General features: G+C 41.9%; 1 protein-coding gene across 1 annotated transcript in view; it reads right to left on the bottom strand.

Moving 5' to 3' along the window:
* Arhgap18 (Rho GTPase activating protein 18) overlaps window positions 1–8,159 on the bottom strand; it is a 136,889-nt gene extending 128,730 nt beyond the window's left edge. The window contains exon 1 of the mRNA XM_031380656.1: window positions 7,951–8,159. Coding sequence (XP_031236516.1) covers window positions 7,951–8,063 — 113 coding nt within the window. The 5' untranslated portion in view covers window positions 8,064–8,159. The remainder of the gene's footprint in view (window positions 1–7,950) is intronic.
* Window positions 8,160–16,109: the final 7,950 nt, after the last annotated feature.

The following is a 16,109-nucleotide window of genomic DNA, read 5'->3' as shown; positions in this document are numbered from 1 at the left end:
CAAAACAAAAACAACAACAAAACCAAAAACAAACCAAAAGACAAAAAACAAAAAAGAAAGAGAGAAAGGAAGAAAGAAAGAAAGAAAGAAAGAAAGAAAGAAAGAAAGAAAGAGAGAAAGAGAGAGAGAGAAAAGGAGAAGACAACAAGCCTGTCACAAGTGATACCACATGACCAGTCACTGAACAGAAAAGAGATTAAATCCTTTCCCTGTGACCAAGATCCCTGGTGTATGATAACCCACTTCCCCTAGAGAAATATATTCTTCTCAATCCAAAAGCAGCCCTAAAATACAATTGCAAGGCATAGGTTTGCCATTATTTCTACACAGATAATTCACTGGAGTTGGTATTGAAAGGACTCCAGATGTTGGGAGTGGCCAGACAGGTTTCCATGGTTCCTGTTACTTTTATAAATAAGTACCTGGCCAGCTCAAAGTGACAGACGCAATAGCATTGAAGCAAATATGTCTACAGAAGGAGCTAGACATGCGTTCTGCTCCTCTTGCCTGAACTCAGTCCAGACGCAGTGATCCATTCCTTTTCTCTTCTAAGAGTGACCTTCGAATGCTCCATCTCCTTTACTGGATGAAAAGGCTCACGACCCATCAAGTGAAACAAAGCAGCATACCTCCAAGTATTTGTTTGCAACAGAAGGTGGAGAGTAAACATCTGATGGAGAAATTCAAGTAAGGCTTGTCACTGCACCATCTAAGTTCTCCTTCCTCCTCTCAAACAAGCAGGTCAAGTCCCAGGAGCTTGCATTTCCATAGCTCTGAGCATACATAGTGACACTCAAAGATGACAAAGAGAGCTTCCTCAGGACCTTAAGTAAAGGTGAATCAGTAAATGGAGAGATGGCCGCAGATACAAGGAACTCACTCACTCAAGAGCAGGAAACAGAGAAAGAACTGCCAGCAGGGCAACCTTGGCCTGGAGTGTGCAAGAGGTTTGTCCTAACACATGAGACTGATGCTTGCCTCAAGTATGCCAGGCATGTGTCCTAGCATGTGAGACTGATGTTTGCAGCCTGCAAGTAAGTGAGAACCAAAACAGATCATTTGTTCTGGTCTTTCATCGATTATTAAAAGTGACGTAAATCCAGATGTCGTGCAGCTGATCCTCAAGCCTACATATCATGCTAAACAAGTGATTGTTGAGTCCATTTTGCTTCAACACTTAGTAGAACAAACAGTAAGAGAACTTGATACATAAAAAGAGTAGTGAGGGCTGAGGACATGACATAGCGATGGAGAAGTATGCCACCAACCTTGAGCCTCTGAGCTGGATTGCAGGAGTCCATTCAACAAAACAGAACCAACTCCTACAAGTTGTCCTCTGACCTCCATGCATAGAATGGGGCATATACAGTCTATCCCATACATACATACATACATACATACATACATACATACATACATACCACACACTAGATAAATAAATGCAAGAAAAGAACAGAACAATGATAACCCTGCCAATGAGAGCGATGGGAGGAGACAGAGTCTGTGCAGCAAGAGAAGGGAGCAGTGTGTATGAAGAACAGAACAATGATAACCCTGCCAATGAGAGCGATGGGAGGAGACAGAGTCTGTGCAGCAAGAGAAGGGAGCAGTGTGTATGAAGAACAGGGGTGTTTTTTTAGGAGACTTGGGGGGGGGGTAACAGTGTGTTATCACTAGTTCTTATAACTAAAAACCATAAACTAGTAACAAGTTCCATGAAGATGTTAAATGACTCCCCCTACCCCCTCAATACACACGCATGCACGCACTCACGCGCACGCGCGCGCGCACACACACATACACACACACACACACACACACACACACACACACACACACATACACCTCAATCATTGTTTAAAGATGTAGGCAATGAAAAGGGAATGTTTCACTGCGTAAATGAACATACGATCTTCCGAATCAAGACTATATGCATTTTAACAACTCAAGAGGAGATTACGGGTAGGGATTCTGTACTATAGACCAAAGGCATTTGGTGGTTAAAAAAAAAAAAAGTCCTTGTGTAACTGAAAACTAGAGAGATGGCTCAGCTGTTAAGAGCACTGACTGCTCTTCCAAAGGTCTTGAGTTCAAATCCCACCACCACATAGTAGCTCACAGCCATCCGTGATGAGATCTGACACCCTCATCTGGTGCGTCTGAGTATACTTACATATAACAACAATAAATAAATCTTTTTTTAAAAAAAGAAAGCCACATTGATGGGCACAAAGAATGCATTTCCTCACTCGATCCTACAAATGTGGGATCAGGAAACATCCTTTAACGAGCTGCAATAAAAAAGATATTAACAAATTCCTCTTCACACAATAATAAAAGTCTCAGAAAATATACAAATTTGCAAGGAATTAGTAACGGCACAGTATATAGGATTTTTAAACGGGAGTCACATAAAAATGGTGGCCCTGGACTGGATACATAGCTCAGTGGTAAAGCACTTGTCTGGCAGGCACAGGTCCCTAAGTTTAATCCCCAGCACCAGGAGAGAGACAAAAACGCTGACCTCCTCAAGGAAAGCAAAGCGTGTGTTTTTCTTAAGACTTATATTCCAAAGACAAACTTCCAGGTCCCCAGCACATCCTCCTTAAACACTGCAGAAAGTTTCCCCATCTAAATCAGTAGCAAGTCTCTCATTATAAGAACTTAGCTCCAAATCTGGGCAACCTTTATCTGAGTTTGTTCATGTATCAGGCATCAGGAAATCCGGCACTCATCTCCAAGAGTTCGTGACCCACTCCCTCCATTGCTGCAATGACTAAGACCTTGGCCCAGGCCACTGTGAGCTCCTATGTGTGGCTATTTCTCTCATTTCTATAATCAGCCACTATGACCTTGAGAAATTGAAGTCTTTGCCCTTCCTCTCTCAACACCTTCTTCCCTCCATGTCATCCTGTCTTTTAAAAAAATCTAATCAAAAAGCCCAAGCGGCCCCCACAACCCAGTTGTCCCCTAGCTTCCTTCTGGCCATGCAGGGCTCTCTGCTTCTCCTACCAGAGCTCCAGGGCTTCCTCTAGGCTGCTGGCTCTTTTGCATTTTAACCTCTCTGCCTTCACAACCCTTGTTCCCATATACCTGCTAATCTTGACCAGCTGCAGCTCCCAGTTTATTTTCAACTCCAGGACACCTCTCCCTACCCCAACACATACTTTACAGTAAATTTTAAATATGAAATGTCTTTCTGTGAGCTCATGTGTTGAATCCCTGGCCCCAGCTGGTAGCTATACTGGAGCGGGCATAATAAACTACTTTTGGAAGGCCTGACAGGAAAAACTAAACCACAGGTGTGTCTTTGACAACTTGACTCCTATCAACCCAGACCTCTCTGCTTGTTGGCTGACTCCTCCACAGCACACTCCTGCGCCACGTTGCCTAGCCTTGACTCAAGCCTAAATCAGTATGGGCCCATGGGCTGAGGCCTGTCGAAGGCAAGGTAGTGCTTGCTCTCTTGCTTTTCTCAGGTACTTGTCGCGGTGAAGAAAAACAACACGCACAGTCACATCTCCACTAAACGCCGGCACAGGGACAACCGCCTGACTCAGTGACAACCCAGAGATGGGATTTGGAGTAACTGAGTGACTTACAGACCTGGCTTACAGAACAAAGTAATGGGTGAGACTTGAACATGTTGAGAGCTGAGCTATGGTTATGAAAGTGACAGCACTTTCCACTTGGCATTGCTGCTGGACAAAGTTCCTTAAGGTGGAGGAGGGAAGTACAAAGAAGACAGAGGGAGTCTAGCTGCCAAAAAAAGACCCACCCACATTCCACTGAGGTTCAGTGGCTTCGCCGCCCAACTTGCATATGCAGCTGTCCTCAGTCCAACTGAAGAACCGCTGTGGAAGAAAAGGCTTTTCCAGGGTCTTTCAGAATTCCAAAGACTAAAATTTTATGCTCGTCTTCATTTCTCAGTGTCTTGTTTCTCTACCTGGAGTGGGGAGTGAATGAGAATGGAGGGTCTTAGAGATGAGACTCAAACTCACTACATATCTGAAGATTATTTTGAAATCCACATCTTCCTCATTCCTCCTATATGCTGAAATTATAAGTATACACTAGCACACCCAATTTCTCACAAGTCTTCTTATTGATTTATTATTCATTTATTCATTCAATTCTTGCGCTGGAAGATACTTTTTGTTTGAGGCATGGCTTCAAACTTTCTGTAACCAGAAGGTCAACCAGGTTGACCTTCAACTTTCTATAAATAAACAAGGCTAGGCTTAAATTCTGGATCCTCCTTCACTCCCAAATGCTGGGAGCATAGATATGTACCACCACACCTAGTGTCCAAAATCATTCTTAACTAAGCATGGTGACCTTCTGTTTCTTAACCCTTGACGAAATGACATTCCCAAGCAAGACAAACTGAAGAAGATCCCATGTGGCTTACCGTACTAAGGAAAGCTATGTGGAGGCAGGCTCTGCCCCAGAGGCTTAGCATGGAATGTCTAACTCCTTCCTCCCAGCAAGGGGAATGAAAACTATTGTGAAATCCAGTTTACAGGCAGAGACTTAATATCTGTGGTACACACTGCGAATGACTAGGAGAGCAATGCTGGACTTCCATCCAGTCTTGGGTTTCATGGTTCCGATAACCCTTATATAGTGAAAATCATGTTTGTTCAAGCAAGGCAGCAAAGATCTCATTCTCCAACCTATTTGAAACTATTAAAACTTTTTAAAGAGTTAAGAGTTTTCAGTAAGACAGAAAATGTCACTAGAAATTAATATTAAAAGGGAAAAAACATATAGTTTTTCCCCTTAAGATGATATTAAAGTCAAAAGAACAATGATATAGTTTATTTTTTTTGAGAAACTGTTTTTTCTAAAGCAAATTCTGAGATGCCTGTGCAAAAACACAAGTAAATATAGCTGTCCATAAGAAGTGGCTTCCTTTGGAAATACTTATATACAGTCAGCCAGAAAACTAATGTTAACATCTTCTTTCAAGTCCCAGTAGTTTAAGGAAAAAACACTGCAAAAAAAAACAAAAACCATAAAAACAGGATTCTTTAACTGGGAGGCTCCAAACCGGAGTGAGAGGAACTCTTCAATCTGGGACCTAGGAATGTGCTCTGATTGAGAAAATGTAATATAAGAACTTCTATAATATCAGACTACTCACCAAAATACCAATTTCTCACCATCCTGAGTTTTCATAAGACCAGAACACTGATAAGGAAGGACTTAGCAAGAGAAAGTTAAAAATCAAAATATTTTCTATAAATATCAGATATCGTAAGTATAACCCTTTGTATTTTGCTGTTATATATAGAATATAATATGTATATGTGTATTATATAATATATATAAACTCACATATGTGAATTAATCATACTAAACCATGTGATTCAAAAGCTCATTGATGCACATATAATTTAGAAAAAATGAAATTTTTTGATAAACAAGGTCAGAATTTTGAGCTACTTCCAGCTACCTTTTCTTTGTTTGTTTGTTTTATTTTCTGTTTTTGTTTGTGTTTTTAGTTTTTCGAGACAGCATTTCTCTATGTAGTCCTTGGCTGCCCTGGAATTCACTCTGTAGACCAGGCTGGCCTCAAACTCAGAAATGCGCCTGCCTCTGCCTCCCAAGTGCTAGGATTAAAGGCGTGAGCTGCCACCACTGCCCAGCCCAGCTACTTTTAAATAGAAATGAGGACATGCAGGGATCTTATTAACCTCTTTATATAAGATTTACTTCAGCTTTATTTGCAAAATAGGCATCAACAATCAAATCTTGGAGTACTTTCCTAATGCTTAAACTACCAGCCGACCCACCCATAGCCCCATCCATTATGACCATTCTTAGGAGGTCACTACTGACCCTTTCTGTTCCACTGCTCAAATCCCTCCTCATTCCAGGAAGTCTTACTCCATGCCAACTCCAGTATCTTAACCCTTTCGAGGTTAAACAAGGAATCTCCCAAAGTTACATCGTGCTTAGCCGATATGTTTACCCTAAACTTCAGGGTAAACATTACGAAGACTGCTTTCCCCTCCCCTTCTGCCTCAAACCAGTCTTCGATCTCCCCACACCCCAGCATCACTATCTATCCCTCTCATGAGAAGCGAGTCCCGAGCGGTGGTACGCCTTTAAGCCCAGCACTTGGGAGGCAGAGGCAGGCGGATTTCTGAGTTTTAGGTCAGCCTGGTCTACAGTGTGAGTTCCAGGACAGCCAGGGCTACACAAAGAAACCCTGTCTTGGAAAAAGAGAGAAAGAGAGAGAGAGAGAGAGAGAGAAAGAAAAGAAAGAAAAAGAAAAGCGAGTCCCAGAACAGGGTGGCTAAGCAATATAGAGGAAAGGCCTTTCACAGTCCATCTAGAAATGTAGCCAGACACAAATCACCTACTGCAAGACTTGCTGCTCACCCTGCTTTCTCTACCCACCTTGGTTCCACTTCTGCAATAGCTGGAAACAATCCAATCCATACATTTATTTGTTCAACCAGCTCAAGTCTAAACCTCCCATAACAAGCTACAAACCTGCAGACAATGGGAAAGAATGGCTACAGTTTCATGAAAAGCTTCCCCTAAGAGACTTTGCTACAACTGAGGGAATTAATGGAGTTTGAGTCTGAACAGGAAGAAGGTTGGGACCCAAAGTCCCAAGTGGTTTCATTCACTCTCACAACGGAGGCCCAAGACTCAGCTCCAGGGCACAGGCCCACCCAGCCTGAAGCCAGTGACAAATGAAGAACTTTCCAGCTCACAGTTTGGGCTATTTTAACTGTCTTAAGGAAGCCAAGCTAGGGTTACTTGCTGTTGGTTTGCTGTTGCTGGCTGCTTACTGCTAAAAGATGAACATTTTACTGTCCTGCAGAAGCATGCATGGAAATGTTTGATAAATCTCAAAGAAAACAAAATGGTTACACGTGTAGCCCCAAAGCAGCCACTCCCTTTGAACTTTGGAAATGAGTTCATCCAATGGCCTCCGTACAATGGGCAACATATTAGAAGCAAAGTTCCTCAGGCAAGGTCTAACCCAGAATATTATAGCCTTTCCTTTGATTTCCACATGCCCCACAAGTTTAGGGATTTGGAAAACCAATGAAAGAAGGCATTCTTTTCAGTGGAAGACACAGGCGTTAAGTCACCCTGGAACAACAAGGTTTTCATTATCACCTTTAATATCAAGATGGAATTGGACTTACTGATAACTTTTTTTTTTGCAATCTTCCAGGCCAATATTTGCAATTTATATCTAAGACTGGAGATAACTAGTTTCAGCTAGGGAGAAGGTCATTAAGGAGAGCAAGGAAGAAAAACCAACCTTGAAAAACAGAACAAAGTACACAGAGAAGCAGAGAGGACTCTGCTACTCAATGGTCTATAGAACGTTTGCCCTGTCTGCCTATAAAGTGATTTAACATTAACCATGCTCCCTCTACCAACAGAGTACTTACTGCCTGCTGACAAAAACTCCCTTTTGAAATCCCAAGAGTGTGTTGGGCTGTGGGAGTAATCTACATACACTGAAGAATTTGAACAGCACAGCCACAGGCCACTGACTTGGGCATTTTGCCTAAGCGGTCTGCTTTCAGTGAGAGGCGGAGGGTGCCACTCTCAAAACAGCAAGTAGAGTGACCAGCCTCCCTGCTTTTTGGCAGACTCTCCCGGCTAACAGTTCCAGCGGAGTTTTGAGCCCATTCAAGAATTCCATCTCCCAGAGAGTGTTTCCGATACAGTCATTTGATCAGTCAGTATTTGCACATGCACCTGCTAAGCAACTGGTCGGAGAGAGCCACCTCCCCGCCCCGCACTCCCCCATCCTCCACTGGTAACCAGAAGGGCTCTTGCAGAGCAAGCTAACCCCCTATGCTGCAGCGTCAGGTCAGGCTTCAAGTACAGAGGTGATTCTCTGCACTTGTGACGACTTCCCTGTTACTTCGTTCCTAGGACAAGTAGGGGGATTTTTGTTGCTCTCCTTACCTGGAGGTGGCTTCGTCGCCTCCCTTTGCATGGCTGTCCCCAACGACCTGGTCCTTGCCACTGGGGTGGTAAGCAGTTAGCACAACCCCCGAGGAACTCGAGAGCCAGTTCATGGTGAGAGAAGGGGCATAATTTCTGGGATCCTGACACAGAGGAGAATGAAGTTCCTGTCTCGCCTTGCCAACTTGCTCATTAGCAAGGGCCAGCCCCTCCCCTGTCCGGGCCAGCGATTCACAGGGAGAGGGGCGTGGCCTCTCCCGCAGGGCTTCCTGGCCCTGCAGTTACAGGCTGTGAGTGACTCACAGCTTTGTTTAAAGCCGGCAATCCCAGGCTGCAGCAGCATTAAGGGGGCCTGGGTGTATGGCATAGTCCCTGCCCCCAGCTCAGCACTAGTACAAGCCTAGTGAGCTAGTAAAGCCGTGGGTTAGGACAGAGTCTTTTCCCCTCCCCCATTTGTGTTACTATCTGATAATTTCTGCTGCTTCTTGTCACTCAAGTAAGGCATTCCTTAACCCCTTCAGGTATTTAACACTCACCACAGCCAAACCAAGGAGCTCAACCAAAGGTCTCAATGCCATCTGACCCACCAGAAAGGCTTTGCTTTCCGCTATAAAAAGATTGTGTTATTGTGTGCCCTGCAATGTCAAACACCTGTTGTTTTATCAAATACTATTTAAGAAAAATAAATTTTAAAATGTCTACCTAAACCGGGCAGTGATGGCACACGCCTTTAATCCCAGAAATTAAGAGGCAGAGGTAGGCCGATTTCTGAGTTCGAGGCCAGCCTGGTCTATAGAGTGAGTTCCAGGTCAGGATTATACAGAGAAATTCTATCTCGAAAAACCAAAAATAGAATAAGATAAGATAAAATAAAATAAAATAAAATAAAATGTCTACCTAATGACCCATCTGTTGAAATCTGCCACACATGGTGCTAGGAACCAAATTCAGGTCAGCTGGAAAAACAGCATGTGCTTTTCACTACTGATCCATCTTTTTAGCCCTGATTTTAGCCTTGAACTTGCTACCCAGCTGAGAACATTAAATCTGGGTATTCTCTGGCAGAGTATATGCCAGTAGGCCTGCCAGTTGCCGCGGTGACTGCCAGTCTATATGGGTGTGGGTGAGGAGATGGGACCCAGGCAAGGAGGCTACCAAAGGATCTGAATCCCCAGTCACGAACTGAAGTTCCTGGTTATCTTCCTGGTCACTCTTGGTTAACTTAGCTGAAGCGCCTCTGATACTGTTGATTTTGCCATTCTGTATACATCTGGTTTGTATTTTTCATTATTTAAAACTGAGAGATAACGTTACTAATATTTAAAATACCCATTGTCAGCTGGGTGTGGTGACACACACCTCTAATCCCAGCCCTGGGAGGCAGAGGCAGGTGGATCTGAGTTCAAGACCAGCCTGGGCCACACAGAGACCCTGTCTCAAAACAAACAAACAAAAACAGACAACAATTACATAATATATCCACTGTCTTACTTGTGAAACATCGACACCAAAAGCAACAAGGGGACGAAAGGGTTTATTAGGATTACATATCCAAGTCAGGGAAACAAGAAGGGAACTTAACCTGGGCAGGAACCTCGGAGACAGGAGCTAATGCAGAGGCTGAGAAGAGTTACCACTTACTGGCTCGCTCCACCTGATGTCTTACAGAACCCAGGGCCACAGTTTAGGGATGGCACCACCCAAAATAGGCTGGGTCCTTCCCCATCAATCACTAATTAAGAAAATACCCTGCAGGGTTGCCTGCATGCATACCAAATCTTCTGGAGGCATTTTGTGAGCTGCTTTCAGATAACTATAACTCGCATCAGACTGACATAAACTAGCCAGCTTGTCCACATTAACTTTTTTATTTTATGAATATGGGTGTTTTGTTCGTTTGTATGTCTGCTCACCATGTGTGTACTCAGTAGCTGTGGAGGCCAGAAGAGGAAGAATACCTCCTGGAACAGGAGTCACAGATAGTTGCCTCCTTGTTGGTGCCAGGAGTCAAACTAATGTCCCCTGGAAGAGCCATCGGGACTCATGACTGCTGAGCTCTTTTAAATATACACTTTTTTCAAAACTGTCTTTTCTCTCATGTCACCATGAACTCACACAGTGCTCCTTTTAAAAGACCCTGCCAGGGCTGGAGAGATGGCACCGACTGCCCTTCCAGAGGTCCTGAGTTCAATTGCCAGCAACAACATGGTGGTTCACAACCACCTGTAATAGGATCCGATGCCCTCTGCTGGTGCATCTGAAGAGATCAACAGTGTACTCACATAAATAAAAAGCTCTATTTCCTCTCCCCACACTTAGCTGCTCACTTCTTCCACAGTCTGTCTAAGGCTCTCTGCTGTCCTCTCCTCCAGGTTCTCACCTCCTCAAGCTGGGACTCACAGTCAGGTGTTAACTCCATTCTTTTATTTTCCAAGACAGTGTTTTGGTTTCTCTGAATACTCCCGGCTGTCCTGAAATTCCCTTTGTAGACCTTGCTGGCTTCAGACTCAGAGACCTGCAGCCTCTTCCTCCTGTGTACTGGGAGTAAAGGTGTGTCCACTCTTGTCACTTTCTCTGAACTCTTTGTCACACTGTAACTGAATCTACCCTAGTGCTACTTCGATGATGTGACTACTTAACAGACCTTCAGTGACTCTCAAGTGCCCATGATGCACTGCTATTCTCACTTTCTGCCCTGAGTAGGGCTTCTGCCTCAGCTACACATCCCTCTTCCTTGGTCACTGTCTTTTTGTCTTCTGCTCAGCATCTCATCTCTCATTTTTCCACATCCCAGGTCTCTGAGGAAATGCTAAATGGAGGAAGAATTAAGTGACTCTGAAGACTCCTTCCATTTCAACACAAACTGGTAGACAAGTGGCTCAAACGCACACACCAGCACCACTGAAGTGTGTACCAGTTCAGATAAAATGAAAAAAAAAATTACAGAAAGAAACAGTCAGAGGGAAATAAATTAGAGGTTCTGCTTTTAAATGACTTTGTATGGGAAAATGGTAAAAGACTCCCTCCACCCTCCTGCTGTCTTTGCTTAAATGTAACTGATCTTCAATGCCATCTTGTGTTTTAGAACTTCTTGTAGTTCTTGTGTCTTCTCTGGTTCAGCCTTCCTTCCCTTCCCCTCCTGGGCCTCCTTTTGTATCTGCTCCATTTCTCTTCTATTTTCTCTCCTTCCTGCACTGAATCTTCATATCTGGGTACTATGCAGGGGACACAACCAGCGCTCAGGAGTCAATTGATAATGACAGATGTTGTCCACTAAAAACCAAAACAATAATTAGGTCATATCTCTACCTAATTACAGTATCTTCACTTATTTAATGAGTTAATCATAATGTGTAGGTTAAAATGTAGCTGTTTCACAAGTTCAAATAGCATTTGGGTTCAGGCAGAAGATTAACTGTGATACAAGTTGAATCCTATAACATTATATATAAATTTTATAGCCTACTCATTACATGGAACATTTCCAGGCTCCTCCTCATTCCTTCCCCTTGCTTCTGTTGTCACTGGTCTAAAGATATGCCTGCCACAGGCAGATAGACAGCTAGTAGGTCTGGTATACACAGCTTCAGACTTAAGCTCAAGTGAGTTAAAAATAGTTTCAGACTTTTACTATGTCATCAGGAAAGGAAGCCTATCTACCATGGAACAGTGAAAGGGCATTCTGATGTCATTACCTAATTCCCACCAATTGTCGCAGTACACTTTTTTATTCTCTACCAGAATTCTTCCATAAATCCTCTTTATAAAAAAGTAAAATGCAATAAACAAATTTAATGTAGCCTCACCCATTTCAGATAGTTCATGTCCTTGAAAATGTTAATATTCTAAGCTATTGAGCTCATGCCAAATACTTCCTATTATGAGTCATCTTAGAAAGTAATTAAAAACATCAAGACAGTTTAAACATACATTGAATTCATCTTCCTCAAATGTGGTGTGCTGGATGTTACAGGAAGGGGGAAGCTGTAATTTATGCACTCAAATTATTAAAAAAAAAAAAAATAGGTTGGCGATAGCACTGCAGTGTTTGACAATTTGACAACCATGTTCAAAAACCATTTGAAAAAATTCAGTGCTACTAGTATGGAAGAGTTTACTAAGTATTCACATTTTGACATAGGCTCCTATTTAGTAATACAAGATTGCACTGGGAAGAAAGCAAAGTTGCAGTGGAATCAACACATTTATTAATAATTTCTTCCCCATCAGTCAACATCAGTAAGTAAGGGAGAATTATCCACATCTATAAGACAATGTAAAACCTAGACAGACACAAAGTCATATGGAAAGTGGCCTTTCAAATGGCGACATTAAGCCCAGTTTATGGTTATGTGTTATAGCAAGAACTTGAATAGACTCATCAGTTACGAACTTCTCTCTTACTTAAGTGATACAGCTAAGATTTGGAGTAGCTCCATATGGTTGTTGTGGGTTTCCTTAGGCTTTTTTCATGAGGTTCTTTAATGCTTCCATTCTGGTCAGTTCTCTGCAGAGAAGCTGCAGCTAAACACATTCTGTCTACAGAAATGGAAATGGACCTCCTTGGAAATGCCACTTGTTACTAATCCTATCTGGGTCAAAGAGGGATGAGCCTTTGCCCTTATCTGGACAGTTTCAAACATTTCTACATCATTATCAAAGTTATTTTAACTGTCCCTCCAGGGGAAATGATGAATGAGTCATAGCCAGAATAATATGCAACTGCTAAGGATGGAGGCTGATTTAGGGCTTCTTGCAAACATTTAAGGGAGAGAAAAAAGCTGTTGTTTTTTTAACAGTTAAGGAGTTTGTTGGTAATAAGTAATATTTGCTAATATTTGTGTCCTTATTCTTTCTTAGACATGGATGATAGGGTTTCTCATTTACTCATGCAGAACCCTAGAAGATATATTAGAATTATGCCTACTCTAGTCTGGAGGAAGGTGGCACCTCCTAGCTCGTAGGTAGTAGAAGCAGGACATGTGAGCCTATGTGTTTATGTGTGTGGATATTTGTGTGTGTGATTGTGTGTGTGTGTTATTGTTGAGTCTGTGCACTTAGATATTGTTAAAGCTAAAGCTATCTTGGTAATGACACTGTTGTGCTAATGAAAAGAGCCCAGCAGATAAACAGCAATGTATGTGTGTGATTGTGTGTGTGTGTGTATGTGTGTGTGTGTGTGTGTGTATGGTTGAGTCTGAGCACTTAGAGCCCAGCAGATAAACAGCAATGTGTGTGTGTGTGATTGTGTGTGTATGTGTATATGGTTGAGTCTTAGTACTTAGAGCCCAGCAGATAAACAGCAATGTGTGTGTGTGATTGTGTGTGTGTGTGTGTGTATATGGTTGAGTCTGAGCACTTAGAGCCCAGCAGATAAACAGCAATGTGTGTGTGATTGTGTGTGTGTGTATGGTTGAGTCTGAGCACAGCAAGGACCAGAGCATAGAGCAAAGCTACCCATTGTGTTCAACCAAACAGTGCTTTGGAGATTTTCATTCTGGCCAGTACACACATGTATTTTCTGGTACTTTGAAATAGTTTCTTATGTCAAAACGCTGGGACTGTATGATATTCTAAGAGACAATTCTTTCTAAGAGTATTCCCCCCAAATGAATGAGACAACAGTACACTGGCCACTATAAGCAGCCTTTTATTCTTTTTGAAAAACACCGTGGAGCAATGATAGAGTAAGTTTGTAGTTCCAGAGGCATGTAAGGTTTGTTAAGCAGTGGACCTTGGAGAGGGCTTTTGAAGAGCAGAAGTGTGGCTGGTCAAAGTCATAGAGCTTCATGGCAAATCCACTCATCATGTTGAAACTAGATGCTGTCTGACTTTTCCATTACTTTTCCTTCTATTCTTTACTCTCTCGTGAGAGCTATGTTCTAAATACAACTAACTAAGGTCTGAATGAGGAACATTCTGGGGCTAAACATAATAGAAAAGTTGAGTTTTGTTTGTACATACAGAAAAAATTTTGAAAATCCAGGGTTCCATCTGCAGATATGTTCAAATACAAAAAAGCCTTAGCAAGAAATAGATGGCAATGGCTCCAAGGTTCTTCTACCTCACAGAAAGAAACTACTCTAGGGTCTAGCCTTCATCCTACACAAAGACAGATCAAGAGTGCTGAGAGAAACTTCCAGAAGTCTCCAATATCAGAAAAGGGAGAGAAGTGGCAAGAGGATTCAAAAGGTGAAGGCAGGAACGTCACATGGTAAAAAGAAAGAAAGCAACTCCTGCAAGCTGCCTTCTTACCTAGCTATGGAGTGCAACCCCTTTCTCGTTCCTGAAAATGTCAAAATAAACTAAAGAAAAAAAGAAAAAGAAAAGGGATGGGTTGATTGGTGGTGCCTTGGAGGAAAATATAAATAAAAATTATTTTCTACTAAAAGACAAAAACAAAAATAGCCAGGTGTTATCCCTTTCCAAATGATGTCCATTCCAACATTCCACAGTGACAGCAAGAATTTCCACACTGTATTCTTGACTAGAATACTTAGTACAACTGCACAAACTGGTACCATTAAAAGGAATTTGTTTTGTGCGTCTTTTTTTTAAATTAATTTATTTATTTTATGCATGAGTACACTATAGCTGACCTCAGACACACCAGAAGAAGGTGTCAGATCCCATTACAGATGGTTGTGAGCCACCATGCAGTTGCTGGGAATTGAATTCAGGACCTTTGGAAGAGCAGTCAGTGCTCTTAACCACTGAGCCCTCTCTCCAGCCCATTTTGTGAGTCTTATGGGAAGCATAGAATAAGAGAGGTCTTCAGAAATGGAGGCATAATCTACTAGAATTTAAAACATCCTATACAGCATGCTGGAGAGTTGCCTCAGCGGTTAAAAGAATCAGAACTGTTCAGTTCCCAGCACCCACATTAGGTGGGTCACAATTGCTTGTAACTCTGGCCTCTGGTGGCACCTACACTCAAATGCACATACTCATATAGAGACACACACATATTATAAATTAAAACAATCTTTTTAAAAATACAAAAGATATAGAACATGCAGCATTGTTTTACAAAATCAGCAGCCTTGCCGACCAAGCAAGACTGGCTCCGCAAGCACTACATGAATTTGTCGTGAAGCCCACAATTCATGGGATATAATTTTGTGCTAATGTATGTGACAACACCCTCTCCATGTCTCTTCAAACAAATATCTGAGAACACTTCTGCAGGCTTGTTTAGTGAAGGAGAAATTCATTCTGGCTTCCCAGTATGACTTCCACTCTGGCTCTTGAAGGATTCTAGAGAGACCTGCCTTCACATAGGCCTATCGGAGTCCAGCAGGGCTAGTCATGTGACTCTGAACTGCCTCTGCTCACACAGAACTCTGACAACTAGGGTTTTTATAACTCATTGCTACCAAAGTCAAAGTAAAAATGATTCATAAATTAAAATCAAGCTTTAGTGTGTGTGTGTGTGTGTATGTGTGTGGTGAGTATTTCCTTGGAAATAACTGTTAATTGCTTTTTAAATATGGTGCATACATTTAAGTCCTTGAGAAAATTTGGTATTGTGGAAAGACTTTCATTTCCCAAGAACCTATTAAAGTTGAATCATTCATCAATAGCAACCTAGAATCACAGAAAAAAAACTTCTATTTCTACAAAATTTTGGTGTAATTAGTTTTTTATTGAATTTATGTCTTTGTATTATTGGCTATATATTCTTTCTCCATGAAAAGAATTTTCAGGTAAACTAGTGAATTTAAGAGTTGAAACTTTCACATGGAAATATAAGTTGTCATCTACAAAGTTCATGCTTAAGAACTTTGCAATCTACTTACAAAAAAATAATCACACATGCACACACATATAATTTTAAGTCACCTTACAATTTTGTGTTGGGCTTCATTTATGGCTATCCTAGGGCCATTGACCTGAGGATATGGTTGGACACACATAGGCCATTGGCCTGGTTTTTAAGTGTGACTGTGAAATATCCACATATTCTCACAGTCCTTCCAGAAGCACTATTTAGACTTGGTATTACTAAGAGTTTTCCCCAGATGCCCTGCTCTCAGTCTTGGGAAGACATAGTTCCTTAAATGTCCTTGTACCCAGTCAGCTTGTGTTCCTGAAATGTCCTCTAGAAAATACCTAGGAAGGTATTTTCCATTATTTTGGTTTAATAATTTGCTGACATC

Source organism: Mastomys coucha, unplaced genomic scaffold, assembly GCF_008632895.1.
Source record: "Mastomys coucha isolate ucsf_1 unplaced genomic scaffold, UCSF_Mcou_1 pScaffold2, whole genome shotgun sequence".
NCBI classification, from domain to species: domain Eukaryota; kingdom Metazoa; phylum Chordata; class Mammalia; order Rodentia; family Muridae; genus Mastomys; species Mastomys coucha.
Note: the sequence above shows the minus strand (reverse complement) of the source record. Positions and strands in the feature narration are given on the sequence as shown.